The sequence below is a fragment of the Astyanax mexicanus genome, unplaced genomic scaffold, assembly GCF_023375975.1.
Source record: "Astyanax mexicanus isolate ESR-SI-001 unplaced genomic scaffold, AstMex3_surface scaffold_48, whole genome shotgun sequence".
Taxonomy (NCBI): Eukaryota; Metazoa; Chordata; class Actinopteri; order Characiformes; family Acestrorhamphidae; genus Astyanax; species Astyanax mexicanus.
This window is the reverse complement of record NW_026040058.1, coordinates 785,410-808,820: the sequence shown is the minus strand read 5'-3', so window position 1 is coordinate 808,820 and position 23,411 is coordinate 785,410. Positions and strand designations below refer to the sequence as shown.

General features: G+C 36.8%; 2 protein-coding genes across 3 annotated transcripts; one reads left to right on the top strand and one right to left on the bottom strand.

The window, feature by feature from the left end:
• The first annotated feature begins 457 nt into the window (after positions 1–457).
• LOC125797536 (uncharacterized) lies at positions 458–10,614 on the top strand. Of its 2 annotated transcripts, none has more exons than XM_049473972.1 (11): positions 458–548; positions 2,589–2,642; positions 3,105–3,158; positions 4,922–5,023; positions 5,120–5,189; positions 5,299–5,348; positions 5,871–5,954; positions 6,084–6,179; positions 6,617–6,706; positions 10,255–10,338; positions 10,448–10,614. In XM_049473972.1, the coding sequence occupies exons 1-11, from the start codon at positions 512–514 to the stop codon at positions 10,546–10,548; spliced, it is 822 nt and encodes a 273-aa protein (XP_049329929.1). In that variant the 5' UTR covers positions 458–511; the 3' UTR covers positions 10,549–10,614. The 2 variants fall into 2 exon arrangements, with proteins under 2 accessions (XP_049329929.1, XP_049329928.1); XM_049473971.1 differs by having other exon boundaries at positions 5,117–5,189.
• Positions 10,615–11,961: 1,347 nt separating this feature from the next.
• Positions 11,962–22,860, bottom strand: LOC125797533 (elongation factor Tu, mitochondrial-like). Its single transcript, XM_049473965.1, has 10 exons — positions 22,772–22,860; positions 20,921–20,967; positions 20,676–20,814; positions 20,384–20,550; positions 19,782–20,051; positions 18,392–18,524; positions 18,188–18,292; positions 16,608–16,759; positions 16,386–16,505; positions 11,962–13,242 (listed from the first exon to the last, which is right to left on the bottom strand). Exons 1-10 carry the CDS (start codon positions 22,848–22,850, stop codon positions 13,072–13,074), a joined length of 1,383 nt encoding a protein of 460 aa, XP_049329922.1. The 5' UTR covers positions 22,851–22,860; the 3' UTR covers positions 11,962–13,071.
• Between the last annotated feature and the right edge of the window lie 551 nt (positions 22,861–23,411).

Below are 23,411 nucleotides of genomic sequence, written 5' to 3'. Positions count from 1 at the left end.
GGAAAAAAAAACTAAATAAAAATGAGTTTTATTCACATGAACGTAAAATTTGAAGTAGAATTTGTATTATAAATTTAAGTACTTTCAACCTTTTTCATTTTTTAAAGACATAAATAAGTCTACACTTTTTGAATTATTGTTCTGTGGAACATTCTGATTTAGAAAAGTGTAATGATTTGTGCAAATCAAGTACTGCATTCCAGCACTGGAAAAAAAAAACTTTTTACTAGATGTTAAGCATGGGGGTGAAAGCATCAATTTTGCTTTGGGTCCAAGGCCAAGGTCTAAGATTAAGGATGGGTTAGGTTGAGCACACTCATAAAGAAGGCCTTGCAGACTAAAATATGTGTGTTTTTGTAAGGATAGAATGTTTGTGTGCATGCTGTGTGATTTCTCACTTCCCCTTTTAAGCATCTTCCCTTTCACACACTCCTCTAGTCTTCCGTCACATCTGTTCTGTTGTTTGCTCCCATCTTCTTATCAGTGTGTGTGTGTACGTGTGTGTGTGATCATGCCCAGAAATCAAACTACAGCTACAACTGACCAAGGTAAATTTAATTATTTATGATATTTGTTTTGTTTAAATAAAATAACCAGTAGAGTACTTTAAATGTTATTTGCATAAAAAATGGTTCTTTTATACACCCAAAGAGTTCTCTTACTGAGAAATACTTATAGAATTTATAGTAAATAAAATAGATTTCTATTTAGTCTTTTTTATTTCATTTTACTAAAATATAGATTTGATATACTAGACTATATGGATTAGAAACAGTATGTAAACAGATGGTGCCAGAAGCAAAAGGAATGGACTAAACTCCATTATTATAAGTTGATTAAACCCATCCCATTTGGATGTAGTTGAGACAGTGTGCTCGTAAACCATATTTTCCTTTTAAAACCTCAGTGCTGTGTAGAGGAAGACTAGGCTTAATCCCTGTCTGGGAAACTGGCCTATATCTTTAACACTGAATGGTTTTAAGAGTGTGTGTTACAGCACGGTCACACACGGTGTGTGTAGTGTGTGCTTCTTCAATGGGTGATTTCCTTTATGAACTCTTTTCACAGTCAACTTTTACTATCTCAGTACTGATTATGTAATAATCAAAAGAAAGTATTATCTATCAACTAAACACCACGAACTAGCAATGTGTAGCTATGAGTAATCCATGAATTTAATAGGATGATTTTTTTTTTTAGTAATTAGGTTTCAGGGGTTCATTATTTAAAATAATAAGAATTATACATTAGTTTTTAGTGGATATAAAAAATCCATACAAAATACTAAATATTATTAGTTGAGAGTAAATAATTAATTAGTAGCTACTATTCAATTTGTAGTAGATACTAAGTAATTCATAATAGACATTAAGTGATTAATAGTGGTTACTGAATAGTTCATAGTAGATAGAGAATGCCTAATTAAAAATAATTAAAATACAGAATAGTTAATAGTAAAAAAAATCATAGTGTATAGTATATTAACACATTTATAGTAGATACTAAATAATTCATAGTAGATACTGTACAATGTATTAGAAGTAGATACTGAATAGATAAGTGTAAAAAGGAATAATTCACAGTGGATATTAAATAATTGATAGTAGATACAGAATAATTCATACTAAATAATACATATGATTAGTTGATACTAAATAATTAATTATAGCTACTGAATAATTTGTAGAACATACTGAATAATCAATGGTACATAGAAAATAACTAATTAATTAAACAAAAAATAAACTAATAAAAAAATATTATAGTCTATACTGAGTAATTAATAGTAAATACTAAATAACACATTGATAGTAGATACTAAATAATTCACAGTAGATGTTGACTAATTGATAGTAAAAATGAATAATTCATAGTGGATGCTAAATTAATAGTAGATTCTAAATAACACATAAATATTGAATAATTGATAGCAGGTGCTGAATAATCCATAATAAAAACTAAATAACTGAAAATTGTACTGAATAACACATTCATAGTTTATACTGAATAATAAACGAAAAGTAGACACTAATTCACAGGAAAAAAATCAATTCATAGTACATACTGAACTATTAATGGTGGATGCTAAATAAAATATTTAAAAGTAAATATTTAAAAGTAAATATTACTTAAATAATAATTTAAAGAAAAAAAACATAAACAAGGAATTAATAATGAGTAAACAATGGTTCAAATTAAATAATTCATAGTGAACACTGAATATTTTTCTTAGACACTTTTTAACTCATAGGCCATGTGGTGATCACCACACAATTACACCACTGTAATATACACACTGAATACACACAAACCTGTGTGTTAGTAATAGGTGTGGGTGGCTGTGTTTTAAAACTTTGTAACTCATGACCACAGCCGACACCTCGCTGTGCTGTTTGGAGAGGGTGAGCGTGGAGGAGAAGTGGAGGATGTGCTGAGAAATGCTGTTTTTAACTACAGACTGTAACGCCATCAGAGATGTCCCACAGGATGTGTGCTCCAACGAGCCCTACAGACTGTTATTAACCCTTAATAACACCAGCATTTAACCTCTGCAATCCATTCAGTCTGTGTTTCACCATGTTTTTCAGGGAATCAACTCCACACCAACTTAACACAAGTGACCCACGGCATTCGGACATCAGGTACGTGTGTGTGTGTGTGTGTGCATTGGAGGACTCAATTGGTGGACTCAAGGGGGGACAGGGTGGGCAACCACTTCCCTTGGTACCTCAATGGTTGAAAAGGTGCAGAAAACGTGACCTCTATTGGCTGCCTTTTAGAGTGCCCCTTCTTGCAATAAATTAGGATGTTGTGTCTCAATATCAAGAATTGAATAATATGTCTTACTAAATGCCATGTATGGATATGCTTCTGCACTTTGAATTGCCTTCTATGCCAGTCATACTGGACAGTGTGCTGAACAGTGCCCTTTGTGCATTGTGTAAAATGTAAATAAATGTAATTTGTAGACAGAATGTAATGAACAGTAACTCATTGAGAATTTGATGGCAGCTATATCTTACCACAGAATGTATCCCAGCAAAAGACAAACACAATTACACTGCTTCATTCCTCTCAGTCTGTGTGTTTACCATGTTTTTCAGTGAATCAAAATCAGACCAACTCCACAGCAGTGACCCAAAGAATCCGTACATCAGGTACATTTACTATTTGCATAAGTATATTTCTATATATTCGCTAGGACCACCTTTAGCTTTGATTATGGCACACATTCACTGTGGAATTGATTCCACAAGCTTCTGCAATGTCAACATTTATTTCTGTCCATAGTTGCATTTATTTTTACCCAAGATCTTGAATTGATGATGGTAGAGTCTGACCACTGCACAATGTCTTCTCCAGCACATCCCAAAGATTCTCAATGAGGTTAAGGTCTGGACTCTGTGGTAAACAATCTGTGAAAATGATGATCTCATGCTGAATCACTCTTTTACAATTCCAGCCCCATGAATCCTGCCATTGTGAATATGGCCACACCATCAGGGAAGAAAAAATCCATTGATCAAATAATCTGGTCTATATTCAGTATATTCAGGTAGTCAGCTGAAATCATTCTTTCAGCACATACTGTTGCTGAACGTGAGTAGTGAATCTGCAGTAATGTTCTCTATTTACTGACTGATAAAACATGCACTGTTGTGTTTAGGGTATAAGACCGGGAAAAGCATGGGGGGCCAGAGAGGTGGGGAGAGGAAGAGGCTAACTGTGTGTTTTTGTGTGTGTGAAGAGCACAAGAAAGGGGGCTTGTTGTGTTTGTGTGAGGTGGAGGGAGCGCTGGTGTGTGTGTGAGGTGGACAGAGCCAGGGGTCTGTGTGTGTGTGTGTGTGTGTGTTTGTGTGCTGAGGCCGAGTTCTAGTTTTAACCTGTTAGCTTGTCAGCTTGCTAGCCTGTTATTATTTTGGCATGGTTGCAATCAACAATTCCAGCAATAAGGCGATGAGTGTAAACTTTGTTGTCTATCCTTTCAATGCGTCCAGCCGGATGCTACAGAACACACAGTGATTTGGATATAAAAAACTTTAATCTGATTATTGGATTGGAAAAAGTAACACATTAGATTACTCAATACTGATAATAATTAGCATCATGGATTACAAGATTACTGACATCACGATGTCAGTAATCTAGTTACCCACAGGCTTGATCGTTAAGCACTAGACATGATGGGTACATCACTTCAGCTGCCTCTCTTCTTACCCTGATCCTCCATCACTCTGGACTCATCAAATCACCATCTTCCATTGCTTCAGAGTTCTTTCAATCTTCCAATTTTTATACTCCCTAGTAAACTGAAGCCGTTTTTGCCAGTTAACCTCACTGAAAAGTTTTCTTAATGCTACACAGCGGTTTAGTCCCAATCTCTTGAGTTCACATTGTTTGCTCTTAATTTCACTATTACAAAGTTATACTGATGTTCTATCACTTGATTTCAGCAAATGTATAAGTGATCGACAATCACAATTATTCAAGATTTTGTTTCTGATCACATTCCTCACTGGAAGATAATGTCCTTCTGCTGCTTAACCCGATTTTATAAATTTCACTACTCTCCTAAGATATTTTCTCTGTTTGAGGCATGCCAGTAATTTGACCCTTCTGAAACAGATATTTTCCATGACCACAGAATGTGTCTTTGTGCATTGGTATTTTACAACTGAGAAGCTACTCACTGCATCAGTTAAGGTTAAATAACTTGTTGCCAGCTGAAACATATTCATCCATGCAGTAGTCTTTTTGATTGTCCAGGCAGTGTACATATAATTTTCTACAGGGCTCTAAAATTGTTACGGACCACTAAATAGTACAGGGACAATCAATATGTAATGTAATTAATGTAATTAATGTAATTTAAGTGTGTGTGTGTGTGTGTGTGTATGTGTGTGTGTTTGTGTGTGTGTAGCCCCTCGTCCTGATTGGCTGTTGTACACCATTCCTTCCATTGCCTTTGTGATCGGACTCCTGTTATTCATAACTGTGTGCAACAAACTGCGCCCCAGAGAGTGTAAGTACACACACACACACACAAACATAAAAAATTAACAATAAAAATTAAATTGAGTGTCTTCAATAATCTCATTGTGTGCCTTGTTCACAGCAGCAAGAGTCAGAAAGGTTTCAGCTATAAAGACAATAGAAAACAGAACCACATCAGAACCCAATAACATATGGTACTCTCACTCATTTACTACTTCTCTCTCTCACTCCCTCTCTTCATATGTTCAAGCAAACAATTGAAGCTATAGAAGTGTGTTTAATGTGTGTGTGTATGTTTTGCAGTTCTGGATCCATTGTAGCTGATCCGAAAACAGAATCCAGCCTCAAAAAACGTAACTACTAACTGTTTAAACACCATTTATCGATTTAAAAAGATGGTATCTTGCCCTCTAGAGTTGCAAAAAAAAGACAAAGAGCCCTATTAGGTGACCAAATTCCTACTTCAGTGTCCCTTCTTTCAATAGTACAATGTCTTAAGGGGCAATTTATTGGTGCCCTTCTGCCACTCCCAAAATCAAGCTAAAATTTGTAGCTTATATATAGATTGCTAAAATAGATCACCAAGACTTTAAATAATTGACTAAAAGTCAAGATTAAGAATAAGACTGAGACAAAACCAAGACCAGATTAGTAAGAAGTAGTTAAAATCATATTATCAGATATTATATAACATTTAAATAAGAGAATAAAAAATAAGAAAAACATGATCAATATTAATACCTACAGTATATTTCATTATACATTTTCTATTAAATCTCTTCTGTTTTTACGTTCATTGTAAATGTACATGATGTTTTCCTCAACTAATATCTTTTAATAATTATATTAATAATTATGTGTGTGTGTGCTCACAGAAGAGGCCCAGTCTTATGAGAATGTTTCTGCAGCCATCTACAATAATCAGGATGAAGTGACTTACTATGTAACCCAGGATGATGGTCAGTGTGTGTGTGTGTGTGTGTGTGTGTGTGTGTGTGTGTGTGTGTGTGTGTGTGCGAGAGTGTGTGCGTGCATGCGTGCGTGCCTGTGTGGTTTGTGAGTTACTTATTGTTAAATATCATTTTTAGACTACATCACCCCTGATGCAATGGAAGATTACATGACAATGCAAGAGCAAAACCAGAGCAACCACCTTCAACCACCTCACAACACAACAGATACAGGTAAATGTTAATCATTTAAAATATATCATGGCACTTTTTATGTATATAGTTTAATTTGCTAATACATTAAAATGTTTTCTACAACTAACTTTAGTCAGTTTAATTATATAATCTAATATAATTTAATATAAACATATAAAGTAATCTAAAGTAATTTAATCTAACCTATTCTAATCTAAATTAATATAATATAAATCTATAGTGCAGGATAATTTAATCAAATCTGTTCTAGTCTAGTTTAGTCATAGATATACTTAAAAAAATTTTTTTACATCTAATCTGATGTAATCTAATTTTAGGTAGTTTAATCTAATCTATTCTAATGTAACTTAACCTAATCATATAATGTTTAACCTTAACAAATCTTACCTACTTTATTCTAAAGATCAGAATCTAATCTAATCTGACACACTCTTTCTGTAACTCTGTGTCTGCAGATGGGGAGTCATATGAAAACATGGAAGCCTGTGTTTATGCTCAGCCTCGCAACAGCAGACGCAAACACACAGTCAGCCCTGAGGATGACGGTAACACTCTTTCACACTCCTTACTCTCAACAGCATGTCTATGCAGAAGATTAAAACTGAATGCTAAACATTTGTTGTTCTCTGCTTTCAAACGCTGAACATGCAGCGTCCAGCATGTAAATAGCAGCGTATATTCATAGCAGTATATTATCTGGCTATTATATCAAATTAACCTGTGCCTTATAAGCAGCCTATTTCAATTAAAAAGGAATATATCTGATAGTTGGGATCATAGACTGTATATAAAAATGGACGCCGTGTCGCCGTTCCCATTCATTCAATGAAAATGAAGCCAAAATCTTCCGCCATTTTGGCGATTCAGAGACCAGAGTCTGCGCAGTAGAGACCAGAGGAGGGAGAAAGGCTGTGGAGAGCTCCTACTCATTTAAATAACTCCACCCCTGAGGGCTGCCTCGCGGTCACAGACTGCAGAGCGAAGCGGAGCGGAGCTGACGGTCTGTTATTGGTCCCGCCCATAACCAGCCCTTTTACCATAACCACACCTTTTTTGAATAGAGCTGAATAACGTTTTAAAAAACGAACTCTGTGAGAATATAAAAATTTGACAATATAAGCAGAGGTTACACTAGCTGTTGCATTTAAATAATGGAGGTAGAATTACAGCATATTAGAAAAAAACGTGATTGAAAGTTGTCTGTTTTGCCATTGAAACCTATGGGGATGAGTGGAGTTACACAGCTTTCTGCAGCCGAACAGCAGGGGGCGCCCGTGTTGGAGCTTTTTAGTTAATCAGCCGGAAAAAAATCTGCGTGTTGGGCGGGGCCAGAGACTGTAAAAAACAGATGGACGCTGTGTCGCTGTTCTCATTCATTCAATGAAAATGAAGCCAAAATCTTCCACCATGTTAGCGATCCTGTTACCCGAGTCCAGTGTTGGGAAGTAACGGATTACACGTAACGGCGTTACGTAATCAGATTACAATTTATGAGTAACTGTAATCCGTTACAGTTACTGCTTCAGTAAGTGGTAATCAGATTACAGTTACTCTGCTAAAATAAATGGATTACATTGCGGTACTTTCCTATTTTTGGTCTTCCAATCCAACACTGACAAAACGCAATCACTCCTCCCTATTTGTGTGTGCAGCGGTGTCTGTGTGCGTGCAGGCAGCGAGACGGGAGGAGGGGCAGACAGCGGCTCCGCACACACAACGAGATGAAATTAACTGACATTTTCGTAGACGAATAAAAACGAGACGAAAATGTTTGGCAAGGACGAAATCCAATCAGAACTGAGTTAGTTCTGAAAGGTAGGGACCAGTTAGGAAGAGATCCAATCACTGCTACTTTAGCGAAGGTGGAGAGGCGGGATAAGCGGGGTACTCATCCAATCAGTACCCGCCTCTCCTGCAGTAGCGCCGCGCGCTCAGTTACAAACCCGGGAATTAACCTGTCCTTACGGAGCTCGACTGGAAGTTAACTCGACAGTGTTCAGTAGGGAGAGAGAGAGAGAGAGAGAGAGAGAGAGAGAGAGGGGAGAGGCGATATATTTCTCCTTTGACTTCGCGAAAAACAAGATAACGTGTAAACAGTGTGGAGCGACTCCATCTCCGGTAAAAACACCACTAATCTTTCAGCTTCTGCAGACCAGAGTTACACAGATCTCCTCCATGCAGAGATCAGCGTTTTAATGCTGATGTTATTTCATGAGCTGATGTGTTTAACTCGGCAGTGCACTAAAACACAGAACTGATACAGAACTCACTCATTAAGATCAGATCATCTGTTTAGTCTCACAGTGGGAAAGATATAGCTAGTGTTAAAGCAGGAACAGCTCAGAAAGGAACTCAATAATATATCCAAAATAAAACAATAAAATAAGTCAATCTATGAACCCAAAAGTCTGTGTAAAGTTCCTTACACCACTTTCTCATAAGTTTCTCACTTTAACTCATGAAGTCTCTCAGTACATCCTGAGAGCATCTCTACAGGACAGTGTGTGAATCTGTGTTCATTTATAGATTGTAGCTACAGTAGGTGTGCTGGGTTAGTGCTGGAGATAAAACTAGATCATTTAAAAGCTGTTTTTGCATCTACAGCTCTGTTTAAACTATAATTTAACTATTCAGTTGTTTTATGACCTGATTTCTAAAACAAATTTTTAAATGTAAAATATGTATAGTCACACACCTACAATAATAATAATAATATACATTAAATCATATATAAATATATTTCACATTAAACATTAACAATATTACTCAAGTGGTTATTAAACGTTTCATTTTGTATACATGTAGAGTTAATAATTCAAGGAAACTGATGAAAAATCATTTACATTTACACCCTGTACATTTTTGTCGAATAAATTTACTGTAATTTTAGTTGACTATATTCTTATGACATTAAGTCGACTAAAACTAAAAACATTTCAGATGACTAAATTGTGACTAAAACTAAATGCTATTTTCGTCACAAAACTATGACTGAGACTAAATGAAAATTTGTTGTCAAAATTAACACTGGTGGCAAACCTGCAAATAGATAACTTACAGTTGTTGTTACATTGTTTGGTTTTTAATGGTTTTATCATCAATTTATAGAAGTATTTTATAAAATTGTTTGATGAAATGGTTTCATAAGTATTTTTATAGAGTGATTGAAAAGGCTGTTTTATTTGTTTATCTATTTGTTAACTGGAAAGAAAAATAAAATAATAATATGCAATATGTGGTTGCTACATTCATTCAGGCTTAAAAAAACGAAAAAGTAATTCAAAGTAATCAGATTACGTTACTCACTTGAAGTAATGTAACTGATTACGTTAAATTACATTTTGAGTGATGTAATCAGTAATCTGTAAGGGATTACATTTTAAAAGTAACCTTCCCAACACTGCCCGAGTCTGCGCAGTAGAGACCAAAACTGTGGAGAGGAAGCTTACTCATTTGAATAAACCGCGGAGTGGAGCTGATGGTCTGTTACTGGTCCCGCACATAACCAGCCCTTTTACAATAACCACACCTTTTTGCATAGAGCTGAATAACGTTTTAAAAACGAATTCTGTGGAGATATAAAAATATAAGCAGAGGTTACACTAGCTGTTGCATTTAAATAAAGAAGGTAGAATTATAGTTTATTAGAAAAAAACGTGATTGAAAGTTGTCTGTTTTGCCATTGAAACCTATGGGGATGGGTGGGGTTACAGAGCTTTCTGAAACCGAACAGCAGGGGGCGCCCGACCTGTGGTGGCTTAAGTTTTGAGAGATGATGCTCTGTCCAGCTATACACAGTCTATGGGCGGGGCAGATTATGGGGGAAGTTGGGGTCAAACTTGGTGGAATAATTAATTGCGTAAAAAAAATAACACGTAACTTATTCCAAATTAATCACGTGTTAGTGCTTTAACATTGACAGCCCTAATTAATATTTTTGTTATATTTATAAAGTGGGGAAACTGAAAAAGTTATGCCTCAACTTTGATGGAAACATGCATTTCTATTTAATTTCTCATATTAGAAATTTTGACCATCAATCTATTAAAGTACAAATACATATTTTGCACCATTTCTTTTTTCTTTACTTAAGAGTCCTATGAGAATATGGAGGGCACCATCAGCCCCTACAAGTCACATCTGACCACTCATAACAGCACAAACACCCTGGATGATGGTAAGTATGTGTCTATAGGTGTCTCTGTTAGTCCCATGTGACACATTATATAAAACAATCCTGTATAAAATATCTTTTTAAGTCACTATTTGTGTTTTTGTGTGTTCAGAGTCTTATGAGCGTATGGACAGTATCCAGGCCCCGGGTGATGTGCGAGAGAGGGCTGATAGAGAGGGGGAGCAGTGGTACTTCAGACAGAAGACAGTGTGAACAAGGGAAACACCTCACACTGATAGTTTTGTACTTAATAATAAAAAATAATCAGTTTCAAATTTCCAGATGTTTGAATATGTTTAAAAACATGTTTTTCATGGGTTGTACTACTTGGCTCACATGGCCGTACATCAGCCAGAAAAATTCTGTTCACTGTTCACGAATAGATTGAACGTCATTTCGCGGGTGCTGTGTTAAACTTAGCTGCTGCCTTTTTTTTTTATTATGTTACTGTACATCTGTATATGTATAGTTATTCAGTGGCACATATCATTTAAAAGTCAACCATAGATTTATCTGATACATAACAGAATTCATGTATATTCACATTATTACCCGTGTTTAAATATTTGTATTAGTGCATCTTACTTAGATTTCTACCCAATTAACAAAGAATAATGTGTTCCAGAATCATTCTGAAAAAACGTGACATAATGGTTAGCTTCAAATTATTAGAACATTCCTCACATTTTAGAGTCAACAAAGTAACTTCACTAACTTTAACCTTCGGTCAAATTAATTACGTCGCTCATAGACAAATATTATATAAACACAATTTAAAAAGCATTTATAAAACTTTATAGTAAACATTCTATTATATGAGCTGGATAAATTGTTGCTGCATCATGCTGTGAGAATGTGTGATCAGTGCAGGTACTCTGTTCGACGGATATCAGTCAATATCAGCAGATTCTTGAGATCAATGTTCAAGAATCAGTGACGAAGTTGGGTTCTTCAACAAGACAACGACCATAAATACTGCTCAAAATCTACTAAAGCATTAATGCAGAGGAACAAGTGCAACAGTCTTGAATGATCATCTCAGTCCTCAGACCTGAATATTACTGAAAATCTGTGTGATTTAAAGCAGGCTGTTCATGATCAGAAACCATCAAACCTGACTGAACTAGAGATTTTTTTGTAAAGAAGAATGATCCAAAATACCTTAAATCAGAAGCCAGACTCTCATTGGAAGCTATAGGAGAGGTTTAGAGGCTGTTATTTCTGCAAAAGGAGGATCTACTAAATATTGAATAATTTATCTGTTGGGTTGCCAAAATTTATACAAGAATTATTGCACACTTTCTGTAAATTCAGTAAACTTCATTACACTTCTCGAATATCACTGTGTTTATCTGCTATATGATATATTTACCTGAAATTGCTGATCTGAACAATGAATCATTTATAAAGGAAAAACATGAAAATTATCAGGGGTGCCCAAACCTTTTCATACCACTGTAATTGTAAAACATTGCATGTAAAACATTTTAAATATTTCATGTCAATAAACTGTTGCTGTAATAAACTTAACTATGAAGACTTTTTAAGATTCAATAAAGAGAAAGAAATTGTAGTGCAGGGAGCAATGTGTGAGGACATCTAAATATAGAAGTGCACACTCAGAAATTCTATTAAATACATTTATTACATCAACCACATTCCTTAGCATGTATACAGACAAATTATAAGCAAAACAGACAGTATGGAACCACATTGCATGACTGGATGTGTGAATCCATAGCCAAGTCCATCCATCAGACACTATAATATCTCAACTTCATACCTCTCAAACAGATGAAAGCTAGTGGTGGACAAACAGCGCCACATGGTGGACTGGATGATTACAGAAAATAAACAGTGTTATATATTTTTTTTATGACAGAAGTTGACAAATTAGAAGGGTAATGAGAATAGAGTGCACTGATCATCCAGACCACCAGGGTGCAGTAGTGCACCACGAACAGTTAAACGAATAATGTAAATAAAGAGTGGTTTGGTGTGAAATGCTGTGTTCTGTAGTTAGAATTACTCACAGGCGTGATTAATGAAACCAGGTTTATGAATACTTGATCACCTTTATTAACTCCCTCACCGAATGTTATTACACCCAAGATAAGTTCATAAATACATTGTCTCACATCTGGGTTCTGATACAAGCTTCGGTCTAAATCGTATGCTTAAACTTCATTAATGAGCTAAGGGATACATGAGGAATGCTGTGTAACAAAGAAAATCTTATTATTTTCACATTCACTCCATTTTACCATAATTATCATTCTAAATAAAACTCAGAAGATGTGTGTAGGTTCACTGGTGGGTTTGAATAGTAAATAAAATGGCCATATTTAGGTTTAGCCTTGGTGGTAGCGGCCTGGTTCCATTCACCACCACTGTACAGAAATTAATTTTCTCCACATTGAACTACAGTTTCACACCAAAGCCAGACTCTAAACAACTGCCATTCAACCACCTAATTATGTTGATAGTTTTTTAAAGCTGGAAAGTCATTGAACTGTACATCATCTCTAACCAGGGCAGATCTGAGGTTTTCCACCCTGTTCTTACTCGACTCCAGCAAAAACCATTCTATCTTCCAATAGCAGAGCAGATAATGGATCAGTTTAAATTCTGACGTGCCCTATGCCTACCTCCACACCTGTCCAGCCTTTCCCCTTCAACATCAAATCCTCAATTAGCCCCCCGCCCCCCAAACTCCACACTTCCCATTTCTGTGTTTTAGCCCCAGTTGTACTGGTCTTCTGGTGTGGACGCCATGATCTCAGTCACCAGTCCCGTCCCAATGGTCTTGTTTCCGTCTCTCAGAGTGAACCTCTGACCTTTCTCCAGAACCATGGGCTGTCGGAGAGTTAGGATCAGAGACGTGTCCTCTCCGGGCATGATCATCTCCTACACACACACACAAGATTGTAGAGATGCACTTTCATGTCTGAAAACAATATCACTAAATAAACTTCATCAATCAATACCCAATACCAACCCGATTCTAATGGTCAAACCGATCACAAATCTAACGGATGAGCTCATGTCACAAACTTTTTATGGTGTCAACAAAGTAAGACAAATTAAACTCTGTTTTTAGTTTATTAAAGTATAAAATGTCTTTAGTGACTAGTATATTTGTGTTTGGGTCTGTAGTTTCCACGCAGTAACGGGTCTTTTCAGTACCTGAGGCACATTTCTACTTGTGTGACTCAGCGCGTCTGCAGCACTGGACTCCGCCTCTCCAAGTCTACTGTTATGTAGTGAACGGTCGTTATTTTCCCATGGCGCTGGAGGTCCAGCCGTTAGTGGTCCTGGTGTATTAGCGTGGCTCAAGCACTTTCACCATATTTTTAAATCTTTTGTTTTCCACAGGAGAGTACGGTTTGATGTATGCAGTGATAAACATCTCAGTAGATGTTTAGTTGTAATAGCTCTATGCAACTCTGATTCTGCAGTAAAGTTGTGTTTTGGATCTTGATGATGGACAATTATTACTTTAACTATTCAACACTTTGTATTAAAAAAAGTGTTACATTAAACAATATCCCTTACTTAAGAAGATACTTAAGGCACTGGTATTGGCTCAAACATTAGTTTACCAACAACATCAAAATATAATAAATATTATACAGTCATATGAAAAAGTTTGGGCACCCCTTTTAATCTTAACCATTTTTAGTTCTAAATATTTGGGTGTTTGCAACAGCCATTTCAGTTTGATATATCTAATAACTGATGGACACAGTAATATTTCAGGATTGAAATGAGGTTTATTGTACTAACAGAAAATGTGCAATATGCATTAAACCAAAATTTGACCGGTGTAAAAGTATGGGCACCCTTATCATTTTATTGATTTGAATACTCCTAACTACTTTTTACTGACTTACTGAAGCACCATCTGCAGCAAGATGATGATGCAGCTCTTTGGAGGTGGTCTGTGGATTGTCCTTGACTGTTCTCACCATTCTTCTTCTCTGCCTTTCTGATATTTTTCTTGGCCTGCCACTTCTGGGCTTAACAAGAACTGTCCCTGTGGTCTTTCATTTCCTTACTATGTTCCTCACAGTGGAAACTGACAGGTTAAATCTCTGAGACAACTTTTTGTATCCTTCCCCTGAACAACTATGTTTAACAATCTTTGTTTTTAGATCATTTGAGAGTTGTTTTGATGAGTCCATGATGCCATATTTGGCCACCTTAAATACCTTTTCTCATGATTGGATACACCTGGCTATGAAGTTCAAATCTCAATGAGGTTACCAAACCAATTTTGTGTTTCAGTAAGTCAGTAAAAAGTAGTAGAGTATTCAAATCAATAAAATGATAAGGGTACCCATACTTTTGCACCGGTCAAATTTTGGTTTGATGCATATTGCACATTTTCTGTTAGAACAATAAACCTCATTTCAATCCTGAAATATTACTGTGTCCATCAGTTATTAGATATATCAAACTGAAATGATTGTTGCAAACACCCAAATATTTACAACTAAAAATGATTAAGATTAATAGTTGGGCTCAAACCTTTTCGTATGACTGTATATATTGACTAGGCAAGACTAGGCCTGGCAAGACTAGTCCTGTCACAATAAATAAAAAGGAATTGGGGCTGATATATCGTACCAGAAATGATTTCTGGTAAACTATATTATTGTAATTTAAGATCATTAAATAACAAAGCATTCATATCCTTTTAAAGACAATACAATTTTCATTAAACATAGTTCGAAAAATAAATACTTTTTTCTTCACCTACTGCAGTCCACACTGTATGTATGGAGTCGCAGCTATTTAAGAATTGCTCACTGCATGACTGGCTAAAATAATGTTCACTGTTATACATATGTAAACAAACAAATAAAAGATGATACTACGATACTACGATGGATGTTTATTTTTGCAACACATTGGTAAGATTGTTTGTGCATCACGTCTGTAGATAACTCTAATCTTCAGTTATGTAATCATCAGGGGCCTCATGTACTAAAGGTGCGTACGCACAAAAACATTGCGTACGCCATAGTTTAGCTCACGGTCAGATGTACTAAATGTGACTTGAACGTGAGAAAGTGCATTCCCCCACGGCATTTTCGTTTCGGGCGTACGCATGTTTTTTTGTCCGTATATATTGTGTTTTTATCATTTGGCAACATTTAGAGGCGATGCATTGAAATTACAATTATTAAGATATTCTTTACGCACACATTGTAGTAAGTATTATTGGGTAAAATAAAGTAAATTAATCAGACAATTTCATTGGCTTACTGAAATAATCGTTCAACGTGTTTCCACTTAGCCTAGATTATAAAAACATGCATAAAATGTTGCGCTGGATTTGTTGGAGATGGCAGCGTTGGCATTATTGGAAAATATTGCTACTGGCCGAATTCATTAAGAGCTCATTTTTCGTGACCATTATGTTTTTGGGCCGTTTTATAAGCCGTTTTAGATTTCCAAGAGCATAAGAGGATAAGATCACAAGCTGAGTGCGTGACGGGTGGCTTCTTGGTAAGCAACTCATTTAAAGCATTTAAATGAAAGCATTTATTATCCATCTTAGAATAATTAATTTAAAACATGGGTAATTATTACTTATTACGCTATATTATACTCTAGCATATTATTATTGTTATTATTATTATAACATTATACTCTGCGTAATTGAGGGAGGAGACATGGCAGGTGTTTTCCTGCACTTGAGCTTGATTTCAAGTTGATTGCGATGTACTAAGAGAAAGTACTTGGAATTCTGCCTACGCACGGTTTGATGAATCCGGATTTTTTTGTGCGTACGGAACTTTTCAGGTCTAAGCGTACGGAACATTTTAGTAGGAAGTCCACGCAAGTCTTAGTACATGAGGCCCCTGATCTACTGAACAGATATGATTCAGAAACTGGCCTAATCCTCCGAGACCTGATCCAGTTAATTTTAATATTTGATCAATATCCAATCCTAATATTGAATCCATAAATAAATAAAAAACAATTTGAGCTGTGCCTGTTATTTTGTTTGAGAGAGAGACAGAGTGAGCGAGGGAACCTACCTTTTGGTCGGGTAGTTGTACTCTGCAGGCCATGTCCCACGTCAGAGAAAACATGACGGGCATGAAGTTTGTAACGAATGGCTTGTGTCTCCCTCCTTCTTCCTTACTCAGAATATACACCTGAATTAACACGCACACAAAAAACCACTATCAGTTTTCCCCACAAACACTTTTCAGCACCCACCCATTCAAAGACATGCTTCAGACTCTGCCATCACACACCTGTGCTCGGACTTTCTGGTGTGGTTGGATGGATCCTGGTTTGCACATCACCATCCCTCTCCTCACATCCTCCCTCTTTAGCCCCCGAACTAGAGCTCCCAGATTATCCCCCGCCTCAGCCCGGTCTAACGACTGGTGGAACATCTCAATACCTAAAAGAGAAAGAGAAAGAGAGAGAAAGAAAGAAAGAAAGAAAGAAAGAAGGAGAGAGAGTTACATCATATAGACAAAAAGTATTTGACTGAATTTAGTGACAAAAATCTTACTCAAGTACCTAACTATACTAGTCCTATCACAACGCCCTTTATTATTACAGTACCCTCACTCAAGTCCTATCACAGTGTGCTTATTATTACAGTACCCTCACTCCAGTTCTATCACAGTGCGCTTTATTATTACAGTACCCTCACTCCAGTCCTATCACAGTGTGCTTATTATTACAGTACCCTCACTCCAGTTCTATCACAGTGCGCTTTATTATTACAGTACCCTCACTCCAGTCCTATCACAGTGCGCTTTATTATTACAGTACCCTCACTCCAGTCCTATCACAGTGTGCTTATTATTACAGTACCCTCACTCCAGTTCTATCACAGTGCGCTTTATTATTACAGTACCCTCACTCCAGTCCTATCACAGTGCGCTTTATTATTACAGTACCCTCACTCCAGTCCTATCACAGTGTAGCTTTATTATTACAGTACCCTCACTCAAGTCCTATCACAGTGTGCTTATTATTACAGTACCCTCACTCCAGTTCTATCACAGTGCGCTTTATTATTACAGTACCCTCACTCCAGTCCTATCACAGTGCGCTTTATTATTACAGTACCCTCACTCCAGTCCTATCACAGTGTGCTTATTATTACAGTACCCTCACTCCAGTTCTATCACAGTGCGCTTTATTATTACAGTACCCTCACTCCAGTCCTATCACAGTGCGCTTTATTATTACAGTACCCTCACTCAAGTCCTATCACAGTGCGCTTTATTATTACACTACCCTCACTCCAGTCCAATCACAGTGTAGCTTTATTATTACAGTACCCTCACTCCAGTCCTATCACAGTGTAGCTTTATTATTACAGTACCCTCATTCCAGTCCTATCACAGTGCGCTTTATTATTACAGTACCCTCACTCCAGTCCTATCACAGTGTAGCTTTATTATTACAGTACCCTCACTCCAGTCCTATCACAGTGTAGCTTTATTATTACAGTACCCTCATTCCAGTCCTATCACAGTGCGCTTTATTATTACAGTACCCTCACTCCAGTCCTATCACAGTGTAGCTTTATTATTACAGTACCCTCATTCCAGTCCTATCACAGTGCGCTTTATTATTACAGTACCCTCACTCCAGTCCTATCACAGTGTGCTTTATTATTACACTACCCTCACTCCAGTCCTAACACAGTGCACTTTATTATTACAGTACCCTCACCCGAGTCCAATCACAGTGTAGCTTTATTATTAGCACCCTCACTCCAGTCCATAAATATTTATACATAGAGTGTATGAAGAATTTAGGTCTGCAGAACTCAGTGATTGGTTTGTAGTTATAATGAGAAACCACTCACCTGTAACGACTGACTTAGATGAGCGATTGTGTCCAACAAATTCACACTCATCTCCCTTCTTGATCACCCCTCTCTCCAGAGTGCCTGCAACCACCGTACCACGACCTGCAAGAAGAAAACACACTGTTTAACGCACACGCACCTCATTGCACCGCCATGACCTATACACAGGAAACACACATGCTCATAGACACTCTTACATACCTGGGATAGAGTAGGTGCTCTCTATGGGCAGCAGGAAGGGTTTTTCCAGCTCTCTCTTTGGTAAAGGGATGTACTCATCCACCACTTCCAGCAATTTCATAATGGCATCCACTCCCAGGTCTGGCTGCTTGTTCTACACACGCACAAATTTGATACAGGTTATTGTCCATTCTTCCATGAAGTTTACCTCACTATTTATCCCATCATAAGAAAAGACAGTAAAGCTTACTGAGACTGTGTATTGAATAGGGGTGAAATAATTACTCAAGTAATTCGAGTTAATTTTCTGTGCCTCGAGGAATTGTTTAATTAATTTTAAAACGCAGAGCACAAAATCTAGTGTGGATTTTTATTGTAAAACAGCACGATTAACGTTATGTCACCCACGCACAGGAAGCAGGTGGAAGAGGTGGAGGTTTTTGGAGCGGTGGTGCAGAAACCAGGTAAATTTAATTTATAAATTTTTTTTTATAAGATTAACATTAATGTACCATAATAACAAAATGACAGCGCTGTGGAACACTGATTATTAGGAATACTGTTTAATGTGTGTGGTTATTTTATTAGAACAGAGACAAGTTCTAGACAAAATACAGCCTTTATGTAATCAGTAAACACAGCGCTGTGGAGTTCTGAACATAAACATTTTAATACATGTTAAAGTTATCTGAGCTAAAGTTACTTAAGCTGGAATACACGGCAATGAACTTACTGTGTCTTTTAGTCTTAGTTATGTCAATTAATTAGATCTGAGTAGATAAACAACAAAATAAACAACAAAAAAACAACCTTTTAATACTTTTGTTGTCACAATTATTCCACATGTCTTGATGTATTTTGGAGAACATCTCTTGTTCAAGTAGGAGAATCCACTGACTTGGTGGTAAAAGAATGCAGCGCACTTATCCAACTCGGGCAAAATTTAACTTAACTTAATTTATTTAATTATTAAATTATTACTTGTGGTATTCATGTCTATTTTTTGTTTTATTTATTTCTATTTATGTTTGCAATTTGGAAATGTATTTTGTGAATTTAAAAAAAAAAACAAATTGGTCATTTATTATTAAGTGAAGTTTTTAATAGGTTTTTAGGCAAGCAAATATATTTTATCCGATTAATCGAATCAATGTTTCAGTAGAGTACTCGATCACAAAATTAATCGATAGCAGCAGTCCTAGTATTGAATCCACAACATCAATACCTAGGTGCTCTAACCACTGGTCCACTACTACCCTGCTCACCTATCAATTAATATTAATATTCATATACTCATCCAAAATATTGATAATTCACACATTGTTCTGTTTATCCCTCCATCCATGCTCTTAGCTAGCCTTCCATTTATCTATAAATTCATCCAGTTTTCCATCCATCTATCTCTCTTTACCTCCAGGGCACAGAGGGCAGATCCGATGACCACTGGTGTGTTCTCTCCGTCATAGCCAAACTCTGTGAGGAGCTCCCTGATCTCCAGCTCCACCAGCTCCACCATCTCTTTATCTTCCACTGCGTCCGCTTTATTCACAAACACCACCACATGCTCCACCCCAATCTGCCTCGCCAGCAGCAGGTGCTCACGAGTCTGGGGCATCTGACCATCCGTCGCTGCGACAACCAGGATACAGCCGTCCATCTGAGCGGTGCCTGTGATCATGTTCTAGAAAGAGAGGGAGAGAACATTCAATATAAGTATAGCAAACATTTGGACATCATTGACAGTATTGTAGTAGATTTAACAGGGATATAGAGGTGTTTATTAAGAATGATTGATAGACAAAGAACTAAAATATTTTTTTAGAAATAAATAAGTTTTAATGCCAATTACTCATGCATGATAAATAAATAATGTAAAAAATAATGTAATGTAAACAATCCAACACAGTAGATAGCAACGCAAATACATAACTGCTTTATTTTTTTTTATTGTTTAGAAAATATGGCTGTGATAATATCATGTACAATTCCATATAGCTCAGCCCCAGTGTTTACCTTGACGTAGTCAGCATGTCCGGGGCAGTCTGTGTGTGCATAGTGCCGGTTGGCTGTGGTGTACTCCACGTGTGAGGCATTGATGGTGATTCCTCTGGCTTTCTCCTCAGGAGCATTATCAATGTCCTCATACTTCTTATACCGCGCCCCACCAGCCTCCGCCAGAACTAACACATTTAACACATGATTATAGAGTGCCCTCTACACTTCCTGTAGTGTATTACAGTCTGTAACAACAAACTTGTGGATCACAAATATTACAAATCATTCCAAAACTTTATAGAGGGGTTACCTTTGGTGATGGCAGCAGTGAGTGTGGTCTTTCCGTGGTCTACATGTCCAATAGTGCCAATGTTAACATGAGGCTTTTCTCGGGAGAAAACTTTCTTTGCTTCAGCTGCAAAATTCCTCTGTGCAAGGGGCACTGCACACTGAGAGAGAGAGAGAGTCATAAAAGTAAATAAGCAGGCCTACACGCTCTTCGGGAAAATAATTCTGTTCAGTTTTCAGAATGGCTGTACTGCGGCTTCTGCTTACCAGTTTAAGGGAGCTGTGCAGTAAACCCGATGAGGTCAGCTGCAGAGCTGATAGAGAAAAAGGGGAAAACATCAACCATTGTACATCTTTTTGGTTCTTTTTGGTATGATATATGATATATTTGATATACAATATATGATAATTATTTTTATCCTAATATTGAATTTAATCGTAAATTATTAATACATAATTAATACATATTGCACCCCTCAGATTCTTAAAAGACAAACAAAAAAACAGTTTGTATATGTAACCCCAATTTGGAGTTTGAAACAGAGTTTGAAACAGTTTATGTAATGCTTTTGATACAGTCAAATGTTAAGTCACTTTCATTATACTCAGCTATTCACTCAGAATAACCTACGCAAGTATCAATACTCCCAACAATTGAGTATACAATTTTAGGCTGCGACACATCCAGAAATGAGCCACACTATACTACTTATATAACTACCTGCATAATAAATTAATAAGCAGATTATCAAGCAAACTAGCCAACTAACAGTGTCTAGCTAAAAGTATTAAGTGCCAAATAATAGCACTTGATTTACAATCTAAATACACTATTTCACATTTAGCAGTGGACTAGATTCTGTAGTAATGGATTATGTAGGACACAGCCCATGTCAAGCAAAGCATAAAAGAATACATATAATTAAAGAAAAAAAAATACTGTAAGGATGCTTTTGAGATACAGACCATGTCTTTATCATGTACAAACCCTTACCATTAACTAATGAACTCATTTAGGGAGCAATCCAGGTCTAACACACTACAAACCCTTTAATATTGCACTAGATTTACAGTTAGCTAGTAAACAGCATATGCATTTAAATCTTACAGCACTTTTAATAGTATACAGTTTACAGTAAGCGGGCATTTAGGATGTAGCCTATGTTTAACAACATAACACCATACCTTAACCACTAGCTACATTTTCACTAAGGATATTTCACTATATACAGGCCATGTTTTTTAACAATTACAGCACCTTTTACAGACCCACTATAAAGACTTTAATAGGTTTCAAGAAAGAAGTGAATAATTCAGCAGGCAGTAAACATCTCTAACAGTTAAAGCTTATTTAATAGCGGACTAACATATTTTTACAAAACGGATGCATTTGTGATGAACCATGTCTAAAACTGTCACCTCCAAATGTTAGTTAGTCTGTAATGTATTTATTATTTAGGGTACAATCCGGGTCTAACATGTTACATACACTATTAGGGCACTAGATTTTACAGTAAGGAGTGCATTAGAACACAGCCCATGCTTAACACTTAATAGCATCATAAAAGTGGACTAGGTTTACAGTAAAGGGTCATTTAGGACGCAGCCCATGCCCAACACGCCATACTTTTACAATTAGAATGCGCGATATGAGCCGTGTCTTAAACGCTTAACTTTACAGCACTAGACTAGTCTTATCGTGAAGAACTAGTCTAGTGAACTTGAAGAACCTTAGGGAACAATCTGGGTCTAACACAGACTATAAACACTTTAGTAGGGCACTTTAGTGAATTGGTACACAGCCCTCGCTTTTAACACCTGCAACAGCTTTAAAGGCTTCAGTGTCCGTAGTGTCTCGCGCGCAGTGTTAAATGTGTGTTAAGGTAAGTTTTAAGGTGCAAAGAGTCTCGTGCTCCCTCCGCGCGGCGGAACCGTGACCTTGTTCTTGCTGCAGGAGCATCCACGCGCCCCGTGATCTCAGTCCGGCGCGCGCTGCCTCCCGCCATCCCCTCTTGCAGCATCAGCCCGGTTCATACCGCCGGTACCGGCCCACTGCACTCCCAAAACCCACACCCGCACACCCGGCCACGAGCCCCGCCGCTCCCCGGTCACGCTTACCGGAGAAACCCGCACGGAGACCAACGAGCGCAGCCATTTCCGAGGAACGAAGAGCTGGACTGCGCATGTGCAAAAACATAACTACAAAGACAGCGAACGTAAACCACCTAAAACACGGCCTAAGAAAAACAAAGGTACATAAGCTATTAAAACTGTATATATAGCTATAAAATGTTAAATAAATTGGATGATCACAAGCCATCAAATCAAGCTGAACTGCTTGAATTTTTGCACCAGGAGTGGCATAAAGTTGGCTGATGGAGGAGAACATGCCAAGATGAATGAAGACTGTGATTTAAAACCAGGGTTATTCCACCAAAGTTATTTTCTTTGCATTATTTGAGGTCTGAAAGCTCTGAGTTATTTCAGCCATTTCTTATTTTCTGCAAATAAATGCTCTAAATGACAATATTTGTATTTGGTATTTGGGAGAAATGTTGTCTGTAGTTTATAGAATAAAACAACAATGTTCATTTTACTTAAACATAGATCTATACCTTGTCGTGTATGTATCTAATTCGCCTTAAACGTATTTTTTTCTAATGTTTTTTTTCTTAATTTATCTAAAATGGTACATTATTTATTATTATAACTGCGGGACAATATCGTTGTTACATCATTCAATTCTTAACAGTATCTT

What these genes read in the sequence shown, in the direction of transcription:
- LOC125797536 (XM_049473971.1), top strand. Translation starts at nt 512, where the DNA reads ATGCCCAGAAATCAAACTACAGCTACAACTGACCAAG. An exon ending in CCACGGCATTCGGACATCAG is followed by an intron (nt 2,643 to 3,104) that starts GTACGTGTGTGT and finishes CATGTTTTTCAG; the next exon opens with TGAATCAAAATCAGACCAAC. An exon ending in TCACAACACAACAGATACAG is followed by an intron (nt 6,180 to 6,616) that starts GTAAATGTTAAT and finishes CTGTGTCTGCAG; the next exon opens with ATGGGGAGTCATATGAAAAC.
- LOC125797533 (XM_049473965.1), bottom strand. Translation starts at nt 22,850, where the DNA reads ATGTTTTTGCACATGCGCAGTCCAGCTCTTCGTTCCTCGGAAATGGCT. An exon ending in CACTGCTGCCATCACCAAAG is followed by an intron (nt 20,551 to 20,675) that starts GTAACCCCTCTA and finishes TAAATGTGTTAG; the next exon opens with TTCTGGCGGAGGCTGGTGGG. An exon ending in GACATGCTGACTACGTCAAG is followed by an intron (nt 20,052 to 20,383) that starts GTAAACACTGGG and finishes CTCTCTTTCTAG; the next exon opens with AACATGATCACAGGCACCGC.